At 34.1% G+C, this 25003-nt stretch overlaps 4 protein-coding genes and 2 pseudogenes across 6 annotated transcripts; 3 read left to right on the plus strand and 3 right to left on the minus strand.

The window, feature by feature from the left end:
* Positions 1–1330: 1330 nt before the first annotated feature.
* LOC103857646 (zinc finger protein 593 homolog) lies at positions 1331–2692 on the minus strand. Of its 2 annotated transcripts, none has more exons than XM_033287195.1 (4): positions 2588–2644; positions 2302–2495; positions 1985–2047; positions 1331–1619 (listed from the first exon to the last, which is right to left on the minus strand). In XM_033287195.1, the coding sequence occupies exons 2-4, from the start codon at positions 2490–2492 to the stop codon at positions 1517–1519; spliced, it is 357 nt and encodes a 118-aa protein (XP_033143086.1). In that variant the 5' UTR covers positions 2493–2495; positions 2588–2644; the 3' UTR covers positions 1331–1516. The 2 variants fall into 2 exon arrangements, with proteins under 2 accessions (XP_033143086.1, XP_009133104.1); XM_009134856.3 differs by having other exon boundaries at positions 1367–1619; positions 2302–2501; positions 2588–2692.
* Positions 2693–2936: 244 nt separating this feature from the next.
* Positions 2937–6495, plus strand: LOC103857648 (annotated as a pseudogene).
* A 1595-nt stretch (positions 6496–8090) lies between these two features.
* On the minus strand, positions 8091–14933 carry LOC103857649. The gene has a single exon (XM_033287196.1). The coding sequence runs from the start codon at positions 12761–12763 to the stop codon at positions 12602–12604; it is 162 nt and encodes a 53-aa protein (XP_033143087.1). The 5' UTR covers positions 12764–14933; the 3' UTR covers positions 8091–12601.
* A 352-nt stretch (positions 14934–15285) lies between these two features.
* LOC103857709 lies at positions 15286–16741 on the minus strand (annotated as a pseudogene).
* Positions 16742–17371: 630 nt separating this feature from the next.
* On the plus strand, positions 17372–19322 carry LOC103857651 (translin). 2 transcript variants are annotated; one of them, XM_018657030.2, is made up of 8 exons: positions 17372–17559; positions 17596–17843; positions 18040–18136; positions 18222–18337; positions 18562–18606; positions 18696–18721; positions 18822–18957; positions 19040–19322. In XM_018657030.2, exons 1-8 carry the CDS (start codon positions 17483–17485, stop codon positions 19147–19149), a joined length of 855 nt encoding a protein of 284 aa, XP_018512546.1. In that variant the 5' UTR covers positions 17372–17482; the 3' UTR covers positions 19150–19322. The 2 variants fall into 2 exon arrangements, with proteins under 2 accessions (XP_018512546.1, XP_009133109.1); XM_009134861.3 differs by having other exon boundaries at positions 17456–17843.
* A 167-nt stretch (positions 19323–19489) lies between these two features.
* LOC103857650 lies at positions 19490–22300 on the plus strand. The gene is made up of 10 exons (XM_033287186.1): positions 19490–19715; positions 20204–20304; positions 20402–20592; positions 20675–20729; positions 20826–20916; positions 21003–21264; positions 21347–21413; positions 21495–21731; positions 21833–21892; positions 21973–22300. Exons 2-10 carry the CDS (start codon positions 20218–20220, stop codon positions 22123–22125), a joined length of 1203 nt encoding a protein of 400 aa, XP_033143077.1. The 5' UTR covers positions 19490–19715; positions 20204–20217; the 3' UTR covers positions 22126–22300.
* The last annotated feature ends 2703 nt before the right edge of the window (positions 22301–25003 follow it).

The raw sequence follows: 25003 nt of genomic DNA on the forward strand, positions 1-25003 counted from the left end.
CATATTATAATTCATAATTGTAATAGAATACTAAATCAGTTTTGAGAACCCGTATAGTCTTAGTCATTGAGTGCACACGATGTTACATAATATACACATTCATTTGGTTTGTTCTAGATTTCAGGATAAGACTAACTTTAGAATCATGAGATCCGTCCTGGACAAAAGAAGTGACGAAATATGATCTTTTAAGTTTTATAATCGTATAGGTTTGATGAGTTTTTGAATGTTGTGGGGCTACAACTTTATTTTAAAATCCTCTTGGGGAGAAATCATGGCTTTTTGAAGTAGATCATGATAAGTAAAGTAAATACATACAAAAGCTGATAGAATTTTTTTGACAATATTGTCGAAAAGGGATGCTTTGATACATAGACACACGAACATACGTGGGGAACAAAATGATGAAAATGAGAAAACAGAAAATGAGAGAAAGAAGATGGGTCCAAAAAGGACATTAGACGAGATGATGATGATGAGAAAACACAAAGCAAAAGAACAAAAAGAAATGAAAAGACAACATTTTCATTTGTGTATATATGACTTTCTATGAGCAATTCTTGATTTCGTTTCTTTGTGTAACACACGCGTGAGACCATAAATACATGTATGCATTTAAATGACGATGATGGCGACTTGTTTGTTTTAGTTGTAATGCAATACATACTTGGAAGTTATAGTGGGGGATAATTAAGAATTAAGAAGCATGTAGCTCATCATTCGGCACATGTGTAGTTCACTCGTAGAGAAATTAAAGGAAGGTAAGAATAACTGTAGACATGATACACGAATAGGTTTCTCCACAATCTTGTTCAACAAAAACTTTTGGATATAGGAACGAGTAATCAAATTAGATAGATTTTAATTTACATTTAAAATATAAACGAAAAAATGATAGGATGTAAAGAATGATTAATATATTAAAATCTCATTTTAAACCACCAAAGTGGCAAAGGTTAACACTTTAAACCTTTAGAATCAGAAAATAACATTTTAAAATGCGATTTTCCCATAATGTTAAAAAAAATCACTATTTAAATTGTCTCTAAATTGAAAAATGTCATGTTTTGAATTGGAGATATCTAGAAGTTTCATATTTTTAATATATCTAACTAGTTTTCAATGTGGTGCTAGTCTGGTTAAGGTTTCTACACTCAGGTCTGGCTTGATTCATACAATTAATTAATTACCAATATGACATTCGTTGCAATCCTATGCGTATCGTGAACATGAGATGTTGTGGCCTTGTGAAGCTTGTTTGAGGTTAACGACTTAAATAGAAATATCGCATGTCTCCAATTTTAGCAAGAAGCGTTAAAGAAGCTGGTTCAGAAGAAGGATGTTCCATTGACATTTTTGATACGGGTACTCAGAACAAAAAACGCAAATGATTAATTTAGGATTTATATAGTTTAACTACTAAGGACCATCTCTACCAACAACAATCTAGGTTTCCATAAACTGTAGACTAATGAGAAAAGAAACGAAACAAAAAAAAAACAAAACTGAAGTAAACTCAAGCAGCCATGAGCTTTGGACCATTGTCCGGCATTCCCATTCCAGCGGCTAAATCTGCATCGAGTTGTGAGTGTGGCGCTGGTCCATTCATTATCTTCACACTGCAACAATCATAAACAATCCAAATGGAGAAAACAAAGTCCAATCAGTTCAGGCACACACAAAACCAAGTTATTCAAACAGCATTACTAATAATTATTAGGCTCAATTAACCTTCAAATCAAGGGGGGCATGCGTAGATCAAAAATACAATCAAAGAAAGGTATAAAAAAATAACAATTGCTCATAGTTTTTCAGAGCTTGATTAACATCACAAGCAGGACGTATTTTAAGTAATAAAAATAGCAATTGGTCAGACTTTTTAACAGTTTAAACATCAGACAAGCAGGACAGATATAATGTCGTAAGTCTAATGACCGTTAATCAAACTTAATCAAAAAGCAAGACGAGGAAGGATTCCACTTACCGCTTCTTATGTTTCTTCGTCTTGAAATGATCATCTCGCACAGACGCCTTGGAGAAATACCGACTGAAACATATCAAGTCACGACAAAAAAAAACACAACTGCATCAGACAAAACACACATATGCCTGATTCAAACAAAACAAATGAATCAATCTGGAACATAACCGGAAACATAAATGTCAAGGATCCAAACAAAGACTAGAGAAACATATCAATTTATGACAAAAACACAACTGAATCAGAGAAACACACAGACATCTGATTCAAACATAACATATCATCAGAAAAAAAAAACTAGAATTAATAAAACATCTTACTCGCAATGCAAGCAGTAGAATTGACCCATCCCAGGCAAATCCTCGTTAAGCTCCAAAGGCTTTGTCTCCGTCTCTGGTTTACGCAGCTCAGTGTACACTAAATCGTCGCCTTTGACTTCGAATTTGTCGCGACGAGCTGTTTTGTGAGACAAACGCCTCTTCTTCACCTTCCTCGTCGGACATCTACCCATTTTATATTCCTAAGTGTTGGTGAAATCGAAACCATCAGTGTTCGAATTGTAAGAATCTAACCGAGTTTCATATATATCAAGAAAATAAAACTTACGGTTTAGAGAAGAAGCTACACGAGGAGGAGATGGAGACGACGATGCGGAAGAGAAGCCCTAGCAGAGTCTTGCTTTGCGTATTAACCTAATTTTGGCGGTTTGAATGTTAACCATGTGGCTGACGTGAGGCCCATCTTAATTCAAAGGCTTTACAAAGGCCCATGGATTATTAACTTGGCCTCGTTTACATTTTTGACAGCACGAAAGGATTCGATGAGTCTTTTTTTTTTCTGCACAACATGAGTCATTTATTTAAATTTAAAATCTGATTTACAGTATAAGATTATTATGGATGAGTCATTTTATAAGTTTAATAGGTTAGATAAAATTTGGAGTAAATATGAAGAGAAATAGATTTTTGGACTCTAAAAACACATGAAATAAAGACAAATCTTACAAATTCATAACTATAGTTTCATAATTATGTCATTTATTGGATCAGAAGAAACAAATTCAACAAAACGCAATGAAACGTGATTTTGACATAATGTAAAAGGAGGAATGGAACACAATTACGCTACTCTTTGAGACATTTTTTTACTGTTGATTCTGTTGAAAAAAACATATTTATACTGTTAATTCAGTTGAAAAACATATTAATTTACTTTTCACTCACGGAACTCACATAGTTAACAAGACAGTTCCTCATGTTCTTATTAGATAGACACTTCCTCGCAGCTTCCATCGTTCCATGGAGGTGAAATCTCAATCAAAGTTATTTAGTTAAAAACTTTTTTTTTTGGGGTCAAATTTAGTTAAAAACTTAAAATCAATAGTTTCTCTGTAAAGAACCAAACTTATTTTTGTTTTAAATATAAATTATTTTCACATGTTAATGTAATTTTGTATTTTATTGGATATTTGTAACCAATAACATTATGTATGTTTTTCTTATAATTGGTTGAACTATATATTAAACAATATTTTTTAAGTAACAACTTTCTTAATATAAATGTTTTTACATAAAACTACTTATATTTTGAAACTGGCTGAATTATTAATTAGTGTTGTACGAATTGCGTGAAATGAATAGTATATTCAAACGGAACGTGGAGATTACATTCTTAATACTCGAAAATATCTAACCATTTCCTTTGAAATGTGCATATAGTTAAATATTAATACATGCACATTCTTTTTGGTAGTTTGCTGATATATGCACGTTACACACACATACCTAGAATTCGTCTATGTACTAGTAGTACCACTTATAAAAAATAGGTCAAGCTACTTAAAAATTACAACCATGTGCGATGGTTTCTTCAATTCTTGTATTCTAAAATATGGATCTGATCTTTTATGAGTTAAATGAGCTTATTATGTATCCAATTAAAGTACCACTTATATATTTCAAGTATCACAATTATCTTAGAAATCAAAGTAGCATAAATAATTAAATACAACACTACAAGAAAACATCAATTTTGAGATTCTCTTGCAACTACAAATGGTAGTTGCAAAAATGTGTGACTAATTTCAAACTAATCTGCAACTATTTTGCAATTACAAAAAATAAGTCATAAGTAGTTGCAAATATGCAACCGTAACAAAAGATGGTATAAAAGTCGCTCTTTTGAGACACATTTGTGACGTTTTCGTAACTAGTCCGCGTAGTCACAAGACAGTAGCAACGAATTTACAATACAAGATTATTTTACTATTATCTGAATCCACTGATTATAGTTTGTCCGTTATTTTCGTGAACATTTTTTACGAGTGAATAGATCTAGCTATTAATAAAATAACCAAATTCATTTAACCTTATAAGACTACTAAAAACGGCATATTTACATTGCTTCTATGATTAGGTCGCATTCAAGACCGTGATATGTAACTGAAGTTGGTTTCTTACAGGATGTATAAGTTGATTCAGATTCGGCTAATCTGGACTCTAGTCATCAAGTGGTCAAATATGAGAAATGACACCCTTTTTGTTTTCAAAAGCAACACATGTATGATTTATATTATTTTCAGGAACTAGGTGCCTTCGTGTCTCTTACCATCACTCATTCACCTGTGTCAAACGGGAGTCAAATGCACACTGTCGCTGACCTCGGCCCATAACAAATATACACATGTATAATATCATACTATATGAAGATGAATATTATCATGTAACATCAAACCATAATATAATATTCAGTAACAAATATAATAACGATAATCCCACGCACAAACCAACTCTCTTCTTCCCTATAAATACACACACACATTTGCCTCCTTCAACACACTCTCGTTCAAACATTTCATAATCCTTCAATTACAATATTTTCTTTCAAAAAAAATCCTTATCTCCAATCAAGAATGGGAGAGGTCAGTGGCTTTCTATTATTTTTTTTGGCTTGACTTGGCTTGAAATTTTTGTTATCACAATTTTTGTTTTGTTATCACAACTTTTCTTGATGCATGTGTTTAATTATGTGTGAAGAAACAAGAAGGTGCCAAAGTTGAACAAGAGAAGCAGACAGCCACCGTAGTTTCTGCCGAGACGACGGACAACAAGCCAAAGAGCAGTGAAGGAGATTTTGCTGCTGCCCCGGCCGCCGCGGCTGCTACCTCCGCCTTTGTTTACAAAGTGGATATGCACTGTGGAGGTTGTGCAAAGAAGATCAAGCGAATGGTGAAGCACTTAGACGGAGTGAAAGATGTGACGGCGGATATGAGTGGTAACAAGCTCACGGTGGTCGGAAAGATCGATCCGGTGAAGCTCCAAGAGAGGTTGGAGGAGAAAATGAAGAGAAAGGTGGTACTCACCAACCCACCACCACCATTACCGCCAAAAGTAGACGCATCTGCTGCCGCCACCGCCGTTGGAGAGAAGAAATCCGACGGTGGAGATAAGGCAGCGGCTCCTAATCTCCTCCTCCTCCGCCCGCTCCCAAAGAGGTATGAATTAAATCATTATTATTTTGTAGCTACAAATAAAAAGTAGAACAAGAAAGTAGTATGTATAACTGATTTCGCTTTATATTGTTTTTGTTCAGAGCTTGGTGGCTTTAAAGATCAGACTACATTGCGAGGGATGTATTGAGAAAATCAAGAAAATAATATTGAAAATCAAAGGTAGGGAGATTAATAGACAAACGAAGTTGATTTTTGTTTTCCTTACTCCAAGTTAAGACTAAATTTAATGATGCTAAATACTTGAAACAGGGGTTGAAACTGTGGCTGTTGATGCAACTAAAGACATAGTGACAGTGAAAGGAATGATGGATGTTAAAGAACTTGTGCCTCTCCTCACAAAGAAACTCAAAAGAACTGTCGAACCTCTTCTTCCGGCCAAAATAGACGACGGAGCCGCCGAGAATAATAAGACAGAAGCTGCTGCTCCTACCGCAGGAAACAAAGAACGTCCTGCCTCCGGAGATAGTGAAGCAAAGAAGGAAGGAAACGAACACGGAGAGAACAAGAAAGGAGCTGAAGACACCGGTGAGAATAAGAAAGAAGCTGAAGCCACCGGAGAGAAGAAGAAAGAGTCTGGAGACGGCGGAGAGAAGAAGAAAGAGTCTGGAAACGGCGGAGAGAAGAAGAAAGAGACTGGAGACGGCGTTGAGAAGAAGGAAAGTGGCGGTGGAGGAGGTACACCGGTGGCGATGGTGAAGAAAATGGATTATTATGGATATTCGTATCAGACGGCTCCAATGTATTGGCAAGAAGGACATGTGTACAGTCAGACGTATTCGTTAGAAGATCAGAGTTATTCAGGTTCAGGATACAATTACATGAGTGAGAGTTACGTGCCATACTCGCATCCTAACATGAACGCTCCTCCTGGAATGTTCAGCGACGAGAACCCTAACGGTTGCTCCATTATGTAAATGTAAACATGGACTTTGAATTGTATATGTACGAAGCCTAAAGCTTGGAACATTCAAAATGGCAACTTTTGATAAACTTTTGAAATTGAGATGGAGCTAGCGGGTACTTACGTGTAACATTAAGTTCCTTTGTTAGTTCGTTCATTTGAATAATTAAATGCCTTTGTTTCTCAAAAACAAAAACTAATGCTCTACTTAATATTGCAGCAACTAGAAAAAATACTGTAAAATAATGAAAAGATATATAATAGTAAGTATTTGTTAAGACCAGAAGACCAAAAAAATCACCTAGTGGTTCCGCTAGAGTTGGCCGTATTCTTAATCACCTTTTGGATCTTTGAAGTTTATGCAATTACCACTTTCTCTCTTGTGTTTACTTTGTGATTATCTTATCCTTTTAAAGCTTGATTATGCTTCAACTGATCATGAGTTTAAAGTGTGTATTCAAGATGATTTGTGATATCCTCTTGAATCTATGGGCTATGCTGATTTAGGGTGATTGAGAGTGAAAGGGTAAAATGTATAGTGTTAGATTACATGTTTCCTTGCTATCTAAGTGTTCTTATGGCTAGATTGGATTTGATCATTTTCAATCTAGATTTTAAGTGGTTTTATGACTTAAAGTGTTTGTTAAAATGGTTGAATGAACTTAGTTATGCTCTAACTTGACTAACCAAATGGATTTGATGTTAAGATTACTAAATAATTATTAGACTTGTTTCAAATATATGTTTGAATGTGTCAGACCAAAGAAATTTAATGATTAATGCATGATTACATAGAGATCTTTGTCCTAGAAAAGAATTGATCTATCTCCGTGTTCTAGACTTGAGGATTTTTGATGATTGCTCGCTTGCTATCTTAACTTAGAGCTTATTCAACTGAGATCAAATGCTTAAAACCCATGGGTCCTCTTTTAAACCATTGATTAAAAGCTTTTGATTATTTGTCTTGGTATTCATCTGTTTGATTTAGAGTTTTGTTTTGTTGATTGATTACAATTTATAAACTCTTTGAGAACACTTATTAAAAATACATTAAATTTTTAGTGTTTGAATGCTTTTTTTTGGTTGGTTTGACACCTCATATCATATACTATATTGGTATTGAGAGTAAACTTAACCCACATAAAATACATGCGATAATGGCATCAAAATTCTCTTTTCCTAAGATATCTATTTTCTACGTTAAAATTTTGAAGATAGCGAGTACGTAAAAGACTAAAGGAGATAATTTTTGCTTGAAGTGATGTAATTCGAATATTTTGACGAGAAGTTAAAGGCTGCTTTCACGAGTACGGTCTCACTAACTTTGGTAGACATTTGAGGCCTATGACCATCTCTCCGTTGTTACTTACTGATCTGTATCAAATTGTCTTTTATAGCGTATAATCGTAAATGCTTATTAATAACATATTTATTAGCTTTAGTTGAACAAAGATTACATGACCATTTTCGTGTGCTGAGTTTGTTAATTGCACAATTACGCAAGTGTTTTTGACATATAGCATTCGTTTGCATTCTCTACGTGTATGTGTGCATTATTGCTATGTACATATGGTCATTATTTATATAATGGTTTTGCATGATTAATGGTCACTTACTCTTGAAATGAAATACAAAGAGCGACTTCATTTTTACGTATAAATATTTTGGAGTGCTGCACGCAGACAAACCGATTATAACTAATATTTTTCTCTTTGTATTGTATCTATGTGATTATAACTATGAAAATTTGTAAGTGTATTTTATGCAAACATCATTGGATGCTGGGGATAAATCAACACACTCACACTGACACACACCCTGTTTTGAGGCTTGTTTATGGAATAATATATATGTCATCTATACCCCCATAATCTACTTATGATAAACTTTTATCTTTGGAAACGTATCGAATAATAATATGTTCATAACATATTTAATCATAAAGAATACAAGACATATGTTGCGGATAGCGTGGAAATCTCCTCTATAGGCAGATAATTGCATGTGTACATGTACGACTGTACGTGTTGCCAAACTGATCACTTCTTGTCGCAATAGAGAGAAAATAAAATAAACAAGAAAACTGATTTCCCATGCTATCGTCAACGCTTTCTTAAGCATATGACCCAAATATTAGGTCTCACGTAGCGATGTAAACTAGTGGGAGATGTTAAGAAAGCGACAATACAAATAAAGTAAAGAAAGTTTTATCACTCGGGGCTAAAAAAAATGAAATAAGCCAAACATCTTCTGTGTTACCAAAAAAAAATTGAAGCCAAACATCTTCTATCTTCTATCGTTTAGCCTCAGTTTTCAAAAAGGTATGTCTTTACCTAAAAATGTATTTGGAATTTTTTGAATTTAATTAATTAATATTAGAGAACCGGTATTAAATATCTACAAATATCATCAATTTATTTAAAGTAATACCATGCATCTGAATGATCAGTTAGTCTATTTAATCAAAATGGGAATCCACTAAGATGTTTGTCATTGCTCAAACATATTGACAAATATTAAACTAGTACCTAATAATGATGATGATAATATGAATTAGGTGATAGGTTGCAAAATCCAATCAAAGGCCACCCATGTCTCCTTCATGGAAGTTGATCTGGCAACAGAAAATACAAGTAACTCAACAGTTAAATAAATTCAAAATTAGTGGATGTGTATTTTCATTTTGTGGTTGCAAACTAATGGATATTTAAATCTTCAAACAAAACTAATGGTTACCTATCTAGCGGAAGTTAAGAAACAACCCATTCTTTACTGTTTGAGAAGAGTTTTTTTAGAAGAAAACTATCTCTCACCTTTTTCTAAACATTTTTTTCAGTTTATTCACTATAAACTCTACTAGATATATACTGCAAATAAATATAACTTTATTGAATAAAATGTCATTTCGTAGCCTCGAATCTGATATCGTTGTTGGTTTTACTAAGATTCTTATCCTAACTTTTATTCTCTAATCGTTCATAAATTCAAAATAGTTTTATGATCAACATTTTAAATTGAAGTGTAATGCAATAAAAAAAAATGTATCTACAAGATCATTCACCTACTAGCCTTTTTTTTTTGGAACTCCACCTACTATAGTCTTTTAATTTGTTTTGTTTTATAATAGAATGAATTTGACTAAGACCACGTGGGCTCTTATAGGTCGTACTGAACTTCTTTTCATAATTATTTTCCATCTCTGTTCTCTCCATCTTTATTTATTTTTGCGTCAGTCAATGTTGTTACTCCATTATCTCTCTTTCGATTCCATGGTTGGAAATTTTCAGTATGTATCCAGAGTTTGCAGCCGTACTAAATGATTTGTTAGCGTGTGGAAAAATACAGTCCTCCTGAATAATCTCTTAACTATCATTAGTAGAGTAACATTATCATTTTCTTTGTTTTTGATATCATCACTTAGGAGGTTACCTTTTATATAGTTTGAAACTTCAAAGCAGTCACTGAAAATAATTAATTTTGTCTTACCCTCAACTAATCAAGTAATATGATCTCTTATTATTTTATTTTATTTTTGCGTGTGTGTGTCAGCAATGCATCCCTAAGTTTTGCTTCTTTTCTCATAGTGTCAAAGTTTGCTTCTAATTTCATAGTGTCAACATAGTATTAATAGGTCATGTTATAAGTGAAGTGATTAATCTGTATATGCATGGAATATAGATGGAGTTGATTAAATTGTATTTTCATGTGTTTTACTATCCATTAACTTCTACAAAATTAGGCTTATACGGATGTCGTTGTTGTGTCAACAAAATATTAATAGGTTTTGTTATAAGTGAAGTGATTAATCTGTATATGCATGGAATGTAGATGGAGTTGATGATTAAATTGTATATTTATGTGTGTTTACTATCCATTAACTTCCAGATAAATGACCATCTAGTGGTTCATACTGATGTTATTGTTGTGTCAACAAAATATTAATAGGTTATGTTATAAGTGAAGTGATTAATTATATGCATGGAATGTAGATGGAGTTGATTAAATTGTATATTCAGGTGTTTTACTATCCATTAACTTCTAGATAAATGACCATCTAGTGGTTTATACTGATGTCATTGTTGTATATCATTATCCAAAGTTCAAACATGCACGTTTCAAATAGAAATAACAAAACTCCGTGGTAAATTTGATAATATTCACTATTAACGTTTCATTGTTAGTTTTCCCGCTACACCCACAAATGCAATTTATGCGGTTGAAAGCGTTGTTAGTGTTTTGTAACAATTACGGAAAACGCTATAAATCACTACAAACCTCTTTGAACCTCTAAAATTCAAAAGTTGGTTGCAGCTAGCGTTTATGTGACGGTATTGCGAGAGGATAAAATAGTTTTTTTAAAACTATATACATATAAAAATAAAAATATTTAGTTAAGTTTAATATTGAAATAATATAAATACTAAAATATGTATTACATTTTAATTTATATTATTAAAACAAAAGTATTTTCTATATTCTTTTAAAAATTCAATAGTGTAATTTATAAATATAATTTTAATATCTGTTATAATAGTATGATTTTTAATATTTTTATAATTATATAAAATATAAATATTGTTAATTTATTATTTAACCACTGATGCATTTGGTAGTTAACCAGTCGTAAATATCTCGCAAACGCACTAATTTTTAACCGCTGTGCCACGTCATACAATTTTTTTAATAATACTTTAAACCGCAACCATCTGTATTCGCAAACATCCACAACCGTATTTGTAATCGCTGCGGTTATACTAGTGAGACCGTCAGTTTTGTTTTGAGTTTTACATGGTCCCCTTATTTAATATAGCAGAAAATGGGTAGTTAGTATCAACTCGATTTAACATATTACCGACAAGAGTCAATATTATATAGTAGTCATAAAAATTTAAGCAAAAGAACATTCGAATGTATACAATTTATTTTCTTTCTTTTTTTGCTAAAGGTATACATAATTTCTTAAGAAAAATATTTGTTGAAGGAAAAGTCATTTGCGACTATCTAGCTAGGGAATAGAGAAAGGACAAGATTATCACTTGCAGAAGAGACGGAGTCTACCTGCACGATGATTCCGAACCTGATGATGATTTTGATGTGTTTTATTCTGAAGCAGAGAATTTTTCTATCTTTAGAATATGAGACAGCTTCTATTTTTATTCTCATTCAGTGTTTAATATTGAAACATATTATTTAATCCTTAGTTTTTAAATTAACAAAAGGAAATTTTGAATATGCAAAAAGACCGAAAATAAACAATATATATATATATATATATATATATATATATATATATATATACGAAAGGCCAGAATTTCCCCACGTTTCATGTATTTCCGGTACTTTAGGGCTTCACGCTGATTGCTTTGGCAGAAAATACGTCATCGATTTGTGTCCAATTATTTTACAAAAAATCCTCAAAATAATTCTTGAATTACAATATAATTGTAATTTGTAAAATAACCCTTCTTCTTATTTGAATTCTGCAATACATATTATGAATTTTAAACAGAATATCATATGAATTGGCACATTTGGTGATGTATAAATTGCTTGTAATTAATTTAACAAAATATAATTAAATTGCTACAGTTTGTGATGTATCTCGTAATCAAAGTGCGTGTTCATGGATTCGATTTTGCCTTCTTACAATATTCTTTTTTAAAAGTATACTCATAGCGAAAGTCGGTTGATGCTACGTAATTTTTTTATAAAATGTTATATAATCTAGAAATATATTAATGTCTTTAAGTTTGACAGAAGAAATTATATATGGTCCTCTCAATCTTAGTCATATATGCAGACTTGTTTTGTATACTGGTCTTCAAGTATGACAAAAAGTAAGATGAAGTTGCTTTTGACACACATAAAGAAATTTTACTTTAATGGTGTATCACTAAACTACTCTCCTTTTCAAAAAAAAAAGTAAGATGAAGTTGCAACCAAAAAAAAGAACTACTCTAAATATTACGTATGCACATAGATTATAGATATATGTATATATTATTCTAAAACTATGAAGATGAAAACCCCAGATAACCCAAAAGAACTTGACATATATTATGTGGATTTTGAATTCAGATAATGACACAATGAGTAAGTGCAAGAAAAACTACTAAATTACATGTCTTTTGAGCGAAAAGAAAAAGAAAAAAGAGAGTAAAATGCTAATTAAGTAGAGAAGGAAAATAATTTATCCAAAAAGAAGCAATCAAGAGTCGTTGCGGTCGTGGCTGTTGTCACGCCAGCAGACTAACATAGCGATACAACGGCGTAGAATATAAAACTTGGTTCTTTGTTTCTTCACGACATGACTGCACTTTTGCCCGAACGTTTTGCAAGGCTCACACGTGCTATTCTCCTCTGGTGCCATTGATTGTATCTTCTCTCCTAGTGCCAAAAACTCTTAAAAAAAAACAAAAAAAGAGGTGCAGGAAAGGGAAGACCTTGAAGGTTTCTGCTTATGAGCTTTAATTTAGTAGAAGAGACACAAATATGGAGAGTTTAGTATATAGTTGTCAAGTGGAGGGGGCAATCTTTGTCAAAAACTCAACAGTATGTTTTTTACCAAGTGTCCAAGCCAACCAAACGCGGTGAGTATTTACTTGTTTATGTTTGCATGATATTAGAAACTATTTTAAATTGCATCCTTTGACTCCAAAATATTGGAGACTTTTAAGTTGTTGTATGTTTTTTTGTTTTATACTAGTTAGGAATAAACCAAGGAAACTTAAATCAAACAAAAATAGAATGAGTTATCATTCTTTTTGAGGTTGCTTTCAAATGATTATTTGAATATAAGAGCATCAGCATTAGTGAACCCCTTGGAAGGGGTTCACAAAGCATTTTTTTATTATTATTTTTTTCTGTTTGATTTTTGTTTTTTAAAAAAAAAAAAAAAAAAAAAAATTTATAACCGGACCAACCGCGGGCCGCCATGTGTCGTGGAGCCCGCGCTACAGTGATGATCCGGGTTCAGTGCAGTGAACTTCTAAGAGGGAGGTTCATTGCTTTTGTTTATTTTAATATTTTTTTTTTTTCGAAAACTGTGTGAACTCCCCATGGAGTTCACTAATGCAGATGCTCTAATGTCACTAACTTCAAAGTAGTTGACATATATATGATATTAGCATTTTGATATAAAATTTGAACGTTAATTTAAAATCAGTTTGAGTATTTAGTTTTTACCAAAATAACCCATTTAAGTATTTCTGGAAAAAAAAACTGATCAAATAGATTTACTATATAAAAAGCAAACCATGTATGACTATGAAGATCAAACAAAACACTAACACTGTTGAGAAAAAGAGTTACACTGTTATGTTATGTCGTAAGGGAAAGAAACAAGCACTATGCAGAGTTGAAATTTATTTTGTTTATTTATTTATTTAATTTGGTCGACATCTAATGTATATTTTTTTGTCGACTTCTATGTAAAATCAAGATTGAGCTAATTAATGTTTGAGGCAATTGCCGCATTGGCATGCACCTGAACGTGAGTGGTCGTCCGTGTAAGCCGAACCCTACCATCTGTTACAACTGTTGTCTTCATTGCAATTTATTGGGTTCGTACTACATTACCTTTACACGCTTTTCCTGAAAATTTACGAATCAAATTTAAATTGCACATTCAAAATATACATGTAAAAAAGCTCAGAGTATACAATTTCAACAATATACTATTTACGTTGCTTATTGCTTTCAGCATTATCAACCATATTCTGTAAAGATTAATTTGGTTGTGGATGTCAAGTCTCTAATTATTATAAGTAAAATAATATATATGTGGCTATCAAAAAATGTATATAACATTATTGTTTTTAACGTTGTTCAAACATGCTAATAGCCAATTTGTAGAGATCAACTTTATCATTTCAAGTTTACAAAAATAAAATAAAAAAAACTTTATCATTTCAAAATATACTTGTAGTGATTTTTCAGAAAAAAAAACAGTATAATAAAACTAGCAGTAGCAGGGTTCCAACAGAAAATTTCAAAGCTCGTAAGTTTCAGAAGACTTTCGGAGGAAATTTAATATCACGAAAATGTATACGAACACTAAAAAATTAAAGTTCATTCATCTCTATTTGTTTGTATTAGAATAAATGCGGGGGTGTTCTACTGTAGAATGAACATGTGAAAATGTTGCGTCAGAAGACAATTCAAAAGTTATAAATCACTCAAAGAACTTGCAATAGGATATAAACATATATAGCATATCTACCTCAAAATGGTTGAAATATATACCCATTTCTCTACCACCAGTATATTTGTAATGGATTAAATTAGACGCTAATATTTTAAGATATTTTTTTTGGTGTAATATTTTAAGATATTATATTGTTGAATGTATTCTTGTTAGATTTGGGTTTATTATGGGCTTCCAACTCAAAACCAATTGGCAATTAGTGGATTGGCCCTAACCCTTTATATATTACTTAATGTCCCATTGATTTTCCAATGTGGGATACATATCCCTTAATACCCCTCCTCGAGATGATGGCTCTTATCGGCCAGAAATCTCGGAACTTTAAGACAGTTATACTCGGTCGAGCGAGTCAATTACGACCTATATACCCGGTCGGGTAGGGTTAATATTAATTAGGGGTTTAACTTATTAGGATCTGAGCTCTGATACCATGTTAGATTTGAGTTTATTATGGGCTTCCAACTCAAAACCAATTGGCAATTAGTGGATTGGCCCTAACCCTTTATATATTACTTAATGTCCCATTGATTTTCCAATGTGGGATACATATCCCTTAATAATTCTATAAAGCTTTATAACGATCTACAAGAAAATATATTCATTCTTACAAATTCGATATTAATATAGTACATTTTTAGTCAAATCAAAACATGCTATTGAGTTAGTAAATTATAAAGCAGCTCCAGTTTATATAAATAATTTAAACAAGCATTATCACAGTTCATTGAATTTTTAAAATTATTAAAAAATCAATGTAACCATGAAATTTGATCTTGGATACAACTCTTATCCAAGAAAACACCATCATCAAAGGTATATATTATTTTCTACACACACACACACCATATTGTTATTAATAGAAGAAAAAAAAACTATTGTCTCCATGAGCTAGACAAGAAAATCAGCATAAGCACTGAGTCCATGGCTGTTCATGTTCTGCTTAAGCTTGTACAATAATGCCCTGCTCTCTAGCAGCCTTACCCTCTCCTTAGACAGTCCATAAATCTCTCCTATCTCCGACAACGGTCTCTGTTTCCCACCACCAATCCCAAATCTCAGCTTGATGATCCTTCTCTCCTTTGGACTCAGTACGTTGAGGAGATTCCTTACATGGTTCCTCATCATCTGTTTCCCCACACGCTCATCGCCCGTGTCTCAATCCCACTGTCTGGTGTTACTTCCTATAAATGAAGTAAACTGTTTTTAACATGTTGTACTCGAGTTAAAGTAACATCTTCTATAAGGGTTTTATGAAAAGTGGTGTCCTGATCAGACCAAATGGGCTGTTGCATTGAAAGAGGTGTTCTTGTATTGTACAGAAGCTTATCCAGCTTCTCTTTTGAGACCCCAACGTGGCTTGCGAGTTGCTCTTTACTAGGACGGTAGTTTCCTTACTGGAACGCACGTTTTTCTGGCTTCTGATACTTTGCCTAGTAGCATATACACGTTCTCCTGTATTAACATGAGTAGGTTTTATACCAGTTCTTGCTTTATCATCTACTAGTTGAGAAGGTTCCATGTCTATTGGCGGTGCCTAGGCAGCAAATCGCTCCACCAGTAGGCGTAAGTAGCGAATTTGCTTTACCATCTACAAGACCAATGTGTTAGTCTGAAGCTAACCTGTAATAAGTCCTGAAAGTTGAGTCCACGGTTCTGATACTGTTTAGCTATATGGACTACCAGACGTAAGTTTGCTGTAATCAGCTTTTCTCGGCTGCTTCTGCCACGGTGGATTTAAGATTTCAAGACAGAACCATTTACTCCCATAGCTTCAGGCCACTCGCTTATTGTTGGTTCACAGCCGTTTTGAGATTCTAGTTTGGTTTTTACCTTCTCCAGCTTTATCAAATGCTGATTATATCAAGAAGTTAGGCATCAGGGAAAGCTTCCAAGGATACATGAATAGGTGAAGCATGAAACCTGTATATGTGTTATCAGTTCAGCTTCCTCTTTAGCAGTTAGAAGTTGTTTTGTCTCAGGTCCCCACAAGAAGAGCTGGAGCGCATCATTAGTATCAAACCCTTGTCTCATCTTTTTCTTGGCATTAGTTTTCTGAGGAACATAAACCTCACTGTCCAAGCTGTTTGGTTTTGGAGCCCTTCTGTTCTTTGCTGGTCTCTCTAGTAGTCTCTTGGAAAACATAATTGCTTTCACATTATAGCAACCACAAATGGATGATGAGATAGACAAACACGGCTTAAAGAAGGAACCTAGTGGAGAGAGATGGAAGTGCTTCAGATAACAATGCAGTAGCTAGCTTTGTAGCTGATAAAGCCTTGTGAGCTAGTACAACCACATCACAAGGCGGCTCAACGTCTTCTAAGGGAGATATAATAGTTGGCAATTGCTTTTCAGCTGTTAAAGGAGATACCAACCTGCAAAATAACAAAGGTAGCATCATTTAGGAAACTGAAAAGGTTTGATTAAAGACTAGCTTATTAAACGCACCTGAGACGTTCTGTCTTCGCTTAAAGCATGTGACTCTTCTCGTGGCTCTTGTGAGATAACAAGAGGGGTTGCCGTCTGTTCATGAAGAAACTAAGTTCCTCGTCGTAGCTTCCATTGAATGGGTAAAAGGACGACGAATCATAAACTCATGACGAGCAGATAAGGACTCCAGTAACTCTCTCGTGCTGCTGCCATGTAACTTTTTCAGACCCCCAGGATCCAAGTTTTTGTTCCCTTCTTCAAATTTTGCCTACTCATATTGGGCTTATAATTAGGCCCATAGAATGAAATGCCCATTAAGCCCCAAATATCCAAAAGTTAAACCGGTTTCTCTTTTTTCGCGATTTGGAATGGTTAATTTGTGCCGGTTTATTTTTCATTACGGTTCATAAAGAAGAGAAAAAAAGGAAGCGGCGCAAGTTAACATAAGAAGAAATGATGAACACAGCGTATCGAAGCCTTCACTTGACAGCATCTCGTCTGATAAACCCTAACCCCATCTCCTCCTCTCTTCTCCATCTTCTCGCTGCTCCTCGTCGCTCCTCTCCTCTCCGCCGTCGGTTCTTAGCAACTCCTTTCTCTTCCTCTCTCTACATTCCTATGGCGGCAGGAGATGACCAGGTCCCTCCACCGGAGTCTCACCTTCTCGAGAAGCAGTTCGAGAGCTTCCGTGTCCAGCTCGAAGAGTCTGCAGCTTTGAGAGAGCAGATTCGCGCTGTGGTTATGGAGATCGAGTCCGCCACGAGGCTCATTCAAGCTAACCTCCTTCTCGTTCACCAGTCTCGACCCATTCCAGGTACTTGTTCTTGAAGAAAGAACGAATCTTGGAGTCACTTGTTGTTGTGGGTTTGTCTCCAGACACGAGATGAGTACTTGTTCTTGAGGAAAGATTGGATCTTTGAATCACGCATTGACCTTTTGTGCTTAAATGTTTTCACTTTGAAGCTGTGTTGTTGTTACTAACGGCGTTGCTCGTTTTGTTGGTGGAGCAGAGATAATTGAGAAAGCTAAGGAAAAGATCGATGATTTGAAGAAGTTTTACGGTCGGCTTGCTGAGATTCTTCAGAAGTGTCCTGGACAGTACTATAGGTGGATATAGTAGCTGCTACATGTGGTAGAGTTTTGTCTTTTGAAATGGTTTTAGTTAGTGATGAAGGTTTTGTGATTTTATTAGGTACCATGGGGACTGGAGGAGTGAGACGCAGGCAGTGGTCTCACAGCTTGCTTTTATGCACTGGCTAGAAACTGGAACTCTTCTTGTGCATACTGAAGCTGAAGCTAAACTTGGGTGTATGTCTCTTCATCTCAGATTTACTCTTTCCATGGTTCCAAATATATCACAGTGACCTGGTGTTTGTATTAAGATGATGATGCTGGTTTACTGCAAATCTGGATGAGGAATCTTTTCAAATTACGTTTTGTCTCTCTCTTGATGAAAATAAGCAAAACAAGTATTTGGTAAAATAATCTGTCATTGTTTTCTGTTTTAATTCCACTTCATTGTTATTTTTCAGTGAACAGTTTGGAGTTTGGACTGGAGACAGAAGATTATCTGACCGGTATGTTTCTAAAGAACTTGTAAATAGTCTAGCTGGGAGAGTCCAATATATATTCTGATCTTCAAGCTTTTCTTTGTTAAAATTTGCAGGAATTTGCTTCATGTCAAACGATTTGGTATGATCATTAGTTTCTATCCCTTGACAATCATCTCAGCTGGTTTAGGAAAACCTTTTAAAAAAGTGAAAATCTTTATATGCAAATGATGTTGGAGCAGCCAAGGTACGTGGTGAATAGAGTAACAGCAGGAGACTATGACTGCCCAAGAAAGGTGATGAACTTCTTGACGGATCTTCATGCAGCCTTCCGCATGCTCAACCTCAGGAACGATTTTCTTCGCAAGAAATTCGACAGTAAGTCTACCTCTTTCCAAATTGTATATAATGTATATAGAGCTAAATGCGAGATGGTGATGAACATAATGGTTTTTGACAGGTATGAAGTATGACCTAAGAAGAGTGGAAGAAGTATACTATGATGTTAAGATCCGAGGTTTGATTTCTGGTGGAGATCCTCCTCTTCCTAACGTCCAAGACCAATCCTAAGTCTTTCACTCTATATGCATCTCTCTTTGCGACTTTGTTTAGCTACTCATGAAACAGCATGGAGTCTTTTTCTGTAAACCTAAAACAGCAAGGAGTTTGTTTCTGTAAAACCAAAACGGCAAGGAATAGGTAGATCATTATGGTTTCCTGAAACAAAAGGGTTTTTTTTTTCACTTTACCGTACACTAGTGAACAGTGGGCCTTGTATGTAGCCCATGTTTATGTTCACTAAAACGGGTGTTAAAGTCGGCGTCTAATGAATCGAGTCATCATTATTAACGGCGTTAAAAGGAATCCGCAAACTTTTCCGTTAACCGAGTCAGAGTGAGAGGATAATAAAACAGTAAAACGTTCATGAGGAACATCTGTCGTCGTTGCGGACTTGAAACGCACGTTATATGACGACTTAAGCCACTTTTGGATTTCAAACTCATTAAATAAAGCTCTTGGAATCCGCACAACAAGAGTCGCAGTTCATCATCTCCGTCAGTGTTCCTCTCTTCTCCTCTCGTTGTCTCTCTTAAGATTCTCCGTTGAATGATCTCCTCTACAGTTATACTTAACTAGTATGTATCTTAGATTCTTACTGATAGGTCGCAAATGTATGTTTATCTGATTAGGAGTTGAGTTTAAGGATGTTAATTAAAGCTGAGATTTTTTTTCCATTTTTATTTTCCAGTTAAATATTTGTTTTTTCTTTCTAGTATTGTGTACGTCTCTGATGACTGTAACAAACAATTTGTAGCTGCTCAAAGTTTTGATTTTTCTTTTTGTGTTAATCGTAAAAGATAATCCGACAGATATCTTGTCTATTAGAATGTCTATTCATTATCTCATTATCTGCTTATTTTTATTTTTCAATATAGAGGCAAAAGTCATGTTTTCTTTTAATATATTTTTGAGAGAACATGATTCTTGTTGTGTATTTGTTTACTAGTATTTTAGTATTATATGGATTAGGAAAATTTCAAGCTAGGTTGGTTTAATAGGGAACCTACATTGTAGCGTTCTTTTCAATTAATTATGACCTGTATGTACTTTGTGAATATTGTAGTGTAAGATACAAACATGGACTGGACTGGACTAGTGCCTCCTTTTGGTATGGATCCGAGACCTTATTCTCCTGAAACTTTTGCTGGATTCAAGTGTCACACTGTGAGAACATGTTCTTTCTTCTTCTTCTTCTTCACTTGTGCATTTGAATGAATGTATCTCTTTATGACTTTCTAATCCATCTTTCTTATCTTGATAGGTTGTTGATGAGAATGTTTGCCATTCAATGAAGGACACGAAGAGCTTCTTTATGGAACCTAAGCATCATGACAATTTCGCCGTGGATAGTTTCTTAGGCCTTGGTATGGAGAATATGGACATAAGCTCCAAGATGGAAGAGTTTTCACTTGGACTTGACTTTAGCTTTCTCCCAGATGATTATGGTAATTCTGTTAATGCTGAATGCTTTTTGTAACATTTTGAATGAGTGTATGATTGGTTCATGACGGAGTTATCTTTTATATTGTCTTTAACGTGGTCTAGATCCTTGGAGCAAGCAAGATAGAGAAGCAGGTTTAAAGCCAGAAGTATGTGTTCTCTTTATGCCCTCCAGTCACATGGTTTCTTTCTTGGTCATTCGTATGAAAATGAAGTTCTTATTTGCTCCTATACTCATCTCGTAGATTCTTGATGGGTTTCTGGATGAAGTTGAGGAAGTGGAACATATCTACGCATCACACCATCCACCTTCTACTACTAACCATTTCCTTCCAGGTAAAATGTGATTTTTTCATCTTTGTGCATCTCTGAGCAGTACGAGGTTTACACTTTTACAATCCATTCGATAACTTTACTTGCAGAAACACAAGTCAAGAAGGAAGTATCTGAATTAGATGGTGAACCTTATGGTCTTATGAACTTCAGTTCAGAATCTTTTTCTCCTAGTGGAAGCATTGGACTCTCCGAGTGGTCAAAAGAAACAGCTGTTCCACATGCTGAATCCAGTGTAAAAGTTAAAAATGAACCAGGAGATGACAGGAAACCGCTATCCACTTTACTAGGCTCTTGGGTTGGACGAGGCAGGAGTCGAAACAAGAACTTGCTCAACACTCGTTGTAGTAGGTAAAAATCTTGTCTTGTTCCACTTATATAATCCCACATAAATCAGATTTACTGATGAAGCTGTCTTTTTGCAATGTTGCAGATTAGATTCTTTCAGTGAAACAAAGTCTTGTTTGTCTTATGACTTCAGGCCTCGGAAAGAACCTATGGTTTGCGTTACTCTCTAAGACTATCTGAGTGTTTTCACATTATTTTGTTAATCTAATTTTAAAAACCTGATGTTATTACAGGACGATACATTGTTATCGGATGATCCAATAACTTCATCTGAGAGCGAAGATGACATATCAGTAACAACAATCAAATCCAAAATCCGAACTGACAGGAGAAAGCATCACAGGATGTGGACTATAGATGAAGTGGTGAAGTTGCTTGATGGTATCTCTCACTTTGGTCTTGGCAAATGGACTGATATAAAGAACCTCTTCTTTCATTCATCATCCCACCGCACGCCTGTTGATATCAGAGTATCTTTTTTTTTTCACCATCCACCTCATCAAAATCAATCTCTTCTTTTTTTATAGTAGTGATTAGTGAGTGTCTCGGCTATCTTTTTCTCATTATGCAGGATAAATGGCGTAATCTACTGAAAGCAAGTTGCAGTAACAAGCATAATGGGGATGAAGAGGTTTGTCTTTTTCTTTTATATTTCATTTGGTTAATGTTTTGAGAAATCCTCTGTTTTAACACAGTTTTGTGAATACTCAGGGTGAAGAAAAACGACGGTGGTCAGCGGGTCGCACTATCCCTAAGGATATACTGCATCGTGTAAGAGAACTTGCTTCGCTCCACTCCAAGTCATTGTGTGACTTTCATGGCTCCTCAAGAAACTCAAGGAAGAAGAAAAAGAAGAGGAGTTGATAAGTCTTGATGGAGAAAGTCTAGTAGATTAAAATTGAAACCAAATCATTTGAACTGTCCTGGAAAGTTATAAGTTGTCTGTAGGATATCAGTTTTATTTGCATCTTCTATGTTGATATATGAAAACGAGAATGAGTACTCCAGTTTTAGAAAAAAAGCTTCTTGATGATGGGAACTCTCGGAAACAAATTCTTATTGATATCAAACACCATAGCAGGATAAAAAAAAACGAGCTGATAGAGTGAATCTCAGATCAGAATCTCATAGCGATCTTAATCTTCACATCATGATTTTTCATGTCAATCATGACCGAAGGAAAATTCATGGCACACTTTCTACCACATCAGCAGAAATACTATGGACGATCTTATTTAAAAACGAAACATTTCGAGAGCGAGATGAAGGTTTTTTCTTTCCCCTTCCATATCACTTTTAGTCAATGCAAATGTTGACTTCTTCTATTTTTCCTTTTATTTTTTTTTGAATTAATAGGAGCTTGGATCTAGTGCTTTGATATCTCCCTAATCCCAAAACCCATCTGCACTAATGCTGAAAACATGATATCTCCCTACGAGCACAAGAGGACCAACCCCTAAATTCTAACGTATGGAACATATTATTTTGTTCATTTCCTCTGTATTCACTGTCCTTCACATTCATGGTTTCTTGCAGTAATCAGTGTCTACATTCTTGATGAAGAATAATACTCTTAGAAATCGGAAACGAGAACGCATGTTGGCTAAAATAGGATTTTGTTTTAATTATTTGCATATAAGTTTACATAATTACCATGTTATTGGTTCAGAGTTTCAGATAAGTTTACATAAATATATTTTTGGAATTTTCGTTTTGAAATATGATTGTGTTAGATTGTATGATACTATGCATGCTGGTTTTAGTTTAATTTTTTTATTTATTTATGTGTTTGGTGGTGATGTCCCATCCCTACAAAAAGAATATCATTATTATTTTATTTTATTTTTTGTTAGAAGAATACTGTAGTATCATTAAGGGCCTGACTGGTTCAACCGCAGCGGTTGCGGTTGCGGTTGCGGGAGTTTGCGGATGCGGGTGGTTGCGGTTTCTAGCGGTTTTAAGAGATTTGTACGACTGGTTCTGCGGTTAGAAATTGGTGCGTTTGCGGGATACTTATGACTGGTTAACTACCAAATGCTGCAGCGGTTAAATAATAAATTAACAATATTTACATTTTATACAATTATAAAAATATCAAAAATAATAATATTATAATAAATATAAAATTTATATTTAGAAAGTTATAGTTTAAATTTCAATTTATATTTTTTTTTATTTTTGTATTTATTATAATGTTTTGGAAAAAAAATAATTTTTTTTATCCTTCTGCAAACGCCCGCAACCGCAAACGCTAGCTGGAACCAGATTTTGAATTTATGAAGTTCAGAGCGATTTGGAGCGATTTAGAGCGGTTTAGAGCGGTTTGAGCGATTGTTGCAAAACGCCAGCAACCGCTATCAACCGCAAAAGCTGCGTTTGCGGGTGGTAGCGGGAAAACCAGTCATACCCTAATTGTATGCATCCTTAACGTAAAGTACTATATGTATACAGTAGTTTTAGAAACCTAAACACGGACAGAAATTTTTTGGTAATGATTATGGGTCCATTTTTAGCTAAAGACATTTGATCCAGACCCAAAAATTCGAATTGAAACTGATCTAAAAGTATCTAATCTAAAACCAAACTAAAAATTTATAAGTACCTAACTGGATCTAAAATTTTTCTACCAAAAAATGGATATAAAAAAAACTGATTCTAATAGATCCAAATTCGAAAAGTCCGACATGAATAGACCCGAATGGATAAGAATTGATTCATACAAACATAAATATCCAAAATGATAACTCTATGTATTATATTTTTTAATTTATGATTAGTTGTAGTGTCTTTTTGTTTACAATCTTCATTATTATTTTGTAATATTTTTAAGTATCAAAATTTAAATGTCTAATTTAGAGTTTACAAATATTTAATTTCAATTAAAAATATTTAATTTCATTATTAATAGTTTATCTTTGGTTATTAGATAATATGATAGATTTCTACTAAATTTTGATGGAATTTAGGTATTTTGAGTTCTAAATAGACAAACCACATATTTGTAACGTACCCTAAACTTATATGTATTTTACAAGTATTTTAATTATATACATGAATCGACCTAGTCCTAAAGGAAACCAATCGGACCCGGACCAAAAGATTTCAAATATCTAGTTGGGTCCAAATGTCTAGGATCCATATAATTTCGATCCAAAAGAAACCGATCTGGACCGATCGGAAGACCCGATATAGCTGGAACCGTCAATTCAAGTTCAAGTTTAGGTTGTTACAAGTTGAGTTGTGAATTATTGTAAATATATTTAAAATTACAAGGTGGACTTTTTAAGATGATCCCTCTAATTGCATTTTTTATATAAAAAACTAAATAATTTTATTGTTCTTGAATTGATTGTATAAGTGATTATGCAAAAACAAAACCTTACATGAGATGGTATTAACTTTACATATAAACAGACACGCAACTTATTGTGAGGTGATTTATGAGTTATACCATTCATGAATCAAGCGGTCTTTTATGTAACATTGGATATAACAGCAAACACTCTCCAACTTCTTTCTTATCCCCCAATTCGATGGGAGGGGGCAGTGGGGCACGATCTTCAGCTTGCTGGTCCATTTTTGAATTCCAATCACTATCGAGTATAATAACAATGTCTGTTGTTTGCAAGTTCAAACCAAAGACTACCGGCAACGCACGTGTGCTCAGAACAACCATGAAGACTTGTGTGACTTGTGCTGATGTTCAGTGAAAAAATAGTTTGGCCCAGCTCAAAATAAAAAT

The sequence above is a fragment of the Brassica rapa genome, chromosome A03 (assembly GCF_000309985.2).
Source record: "Brassica rapa cultivar Chiifu-401-42 chromosome A03, CAAS_Brap_v3.01, whole genome shotgun sequence".
NCBI lineage: Eukaryota > Viridiplantae > Streptophyta > Magnoliopsida > Brassicales > Brassicaceae > Brassica > Brassica rapa.

Coding starts and splice junctions, on each gene's coding strand:
- LOC103857650 (XM_033287186.1), top strand. CDS start 20,218: ATGGACTGGACTGGACTAGTGCCTCCTTTTGGTATGGATCCGAGACCT. Junction 20,593..20,674: donor CCAGATGATTATGGTAATTC/TGTTAATGCTGA, acceptor ATATTGTCTTTA/ACGTGGTCTAGATCCTTGGA. Junction 21,414..21,494: donor GGCCTCGGAAAGAACCTATG/GTTTGCGTTACT, acceptor ATGTTATTACAG/GACGATACATTGTTATCGGA.
- LOC103857646 (XM_033287195.1), bottom strand. CDS start 2,492: ATGGGTAGATGTCCGACGAGGAAGGTGAAGAAGAGGCGTTTGTCTCAC. Junction 2,048..2,301: donor TTCTACTGCTTGCATTGCGA/GTAAGATGTTTT, acceptor GATATGTTTCAG/TCGGTATTTCTCCAAGGCGT. Junction 1,620..1,984: donor ACGAAGAAACATAAGAAGCG/GTAAGTGGAATC, acceptor TGATTGTTGCAG/TGTGAAGATAATGAATGGAC.
- LOC103857651 (XM_009134861.3), top strand. CDS start 17,483: ATGATGAACACAGCGTATCGAAGCCTTCACTTGACAGCATCTCGTCTG. Junction 17,844..18,039: donor CCAGTCTCGACCCATTCCAG/GTACTTGTTCTT, acceptor TTGGTGGAGCAG/AGATAATTGAGAAAGCTAAG. Junction 18,722..18,821: donor GCTTCATGTCAAACGATTTG/GTATGATCATTA, acceptor ATGTTGGAGCAG/CCAAGGTACGTGGTGAATAG.
- LOC103857649 (XM_033287196.1), bottom strand. CDS start 12,763: ATGGCACCAGAGGAGAATAGCACGTGTGAGCCTTGCAAAACGTTCGGG.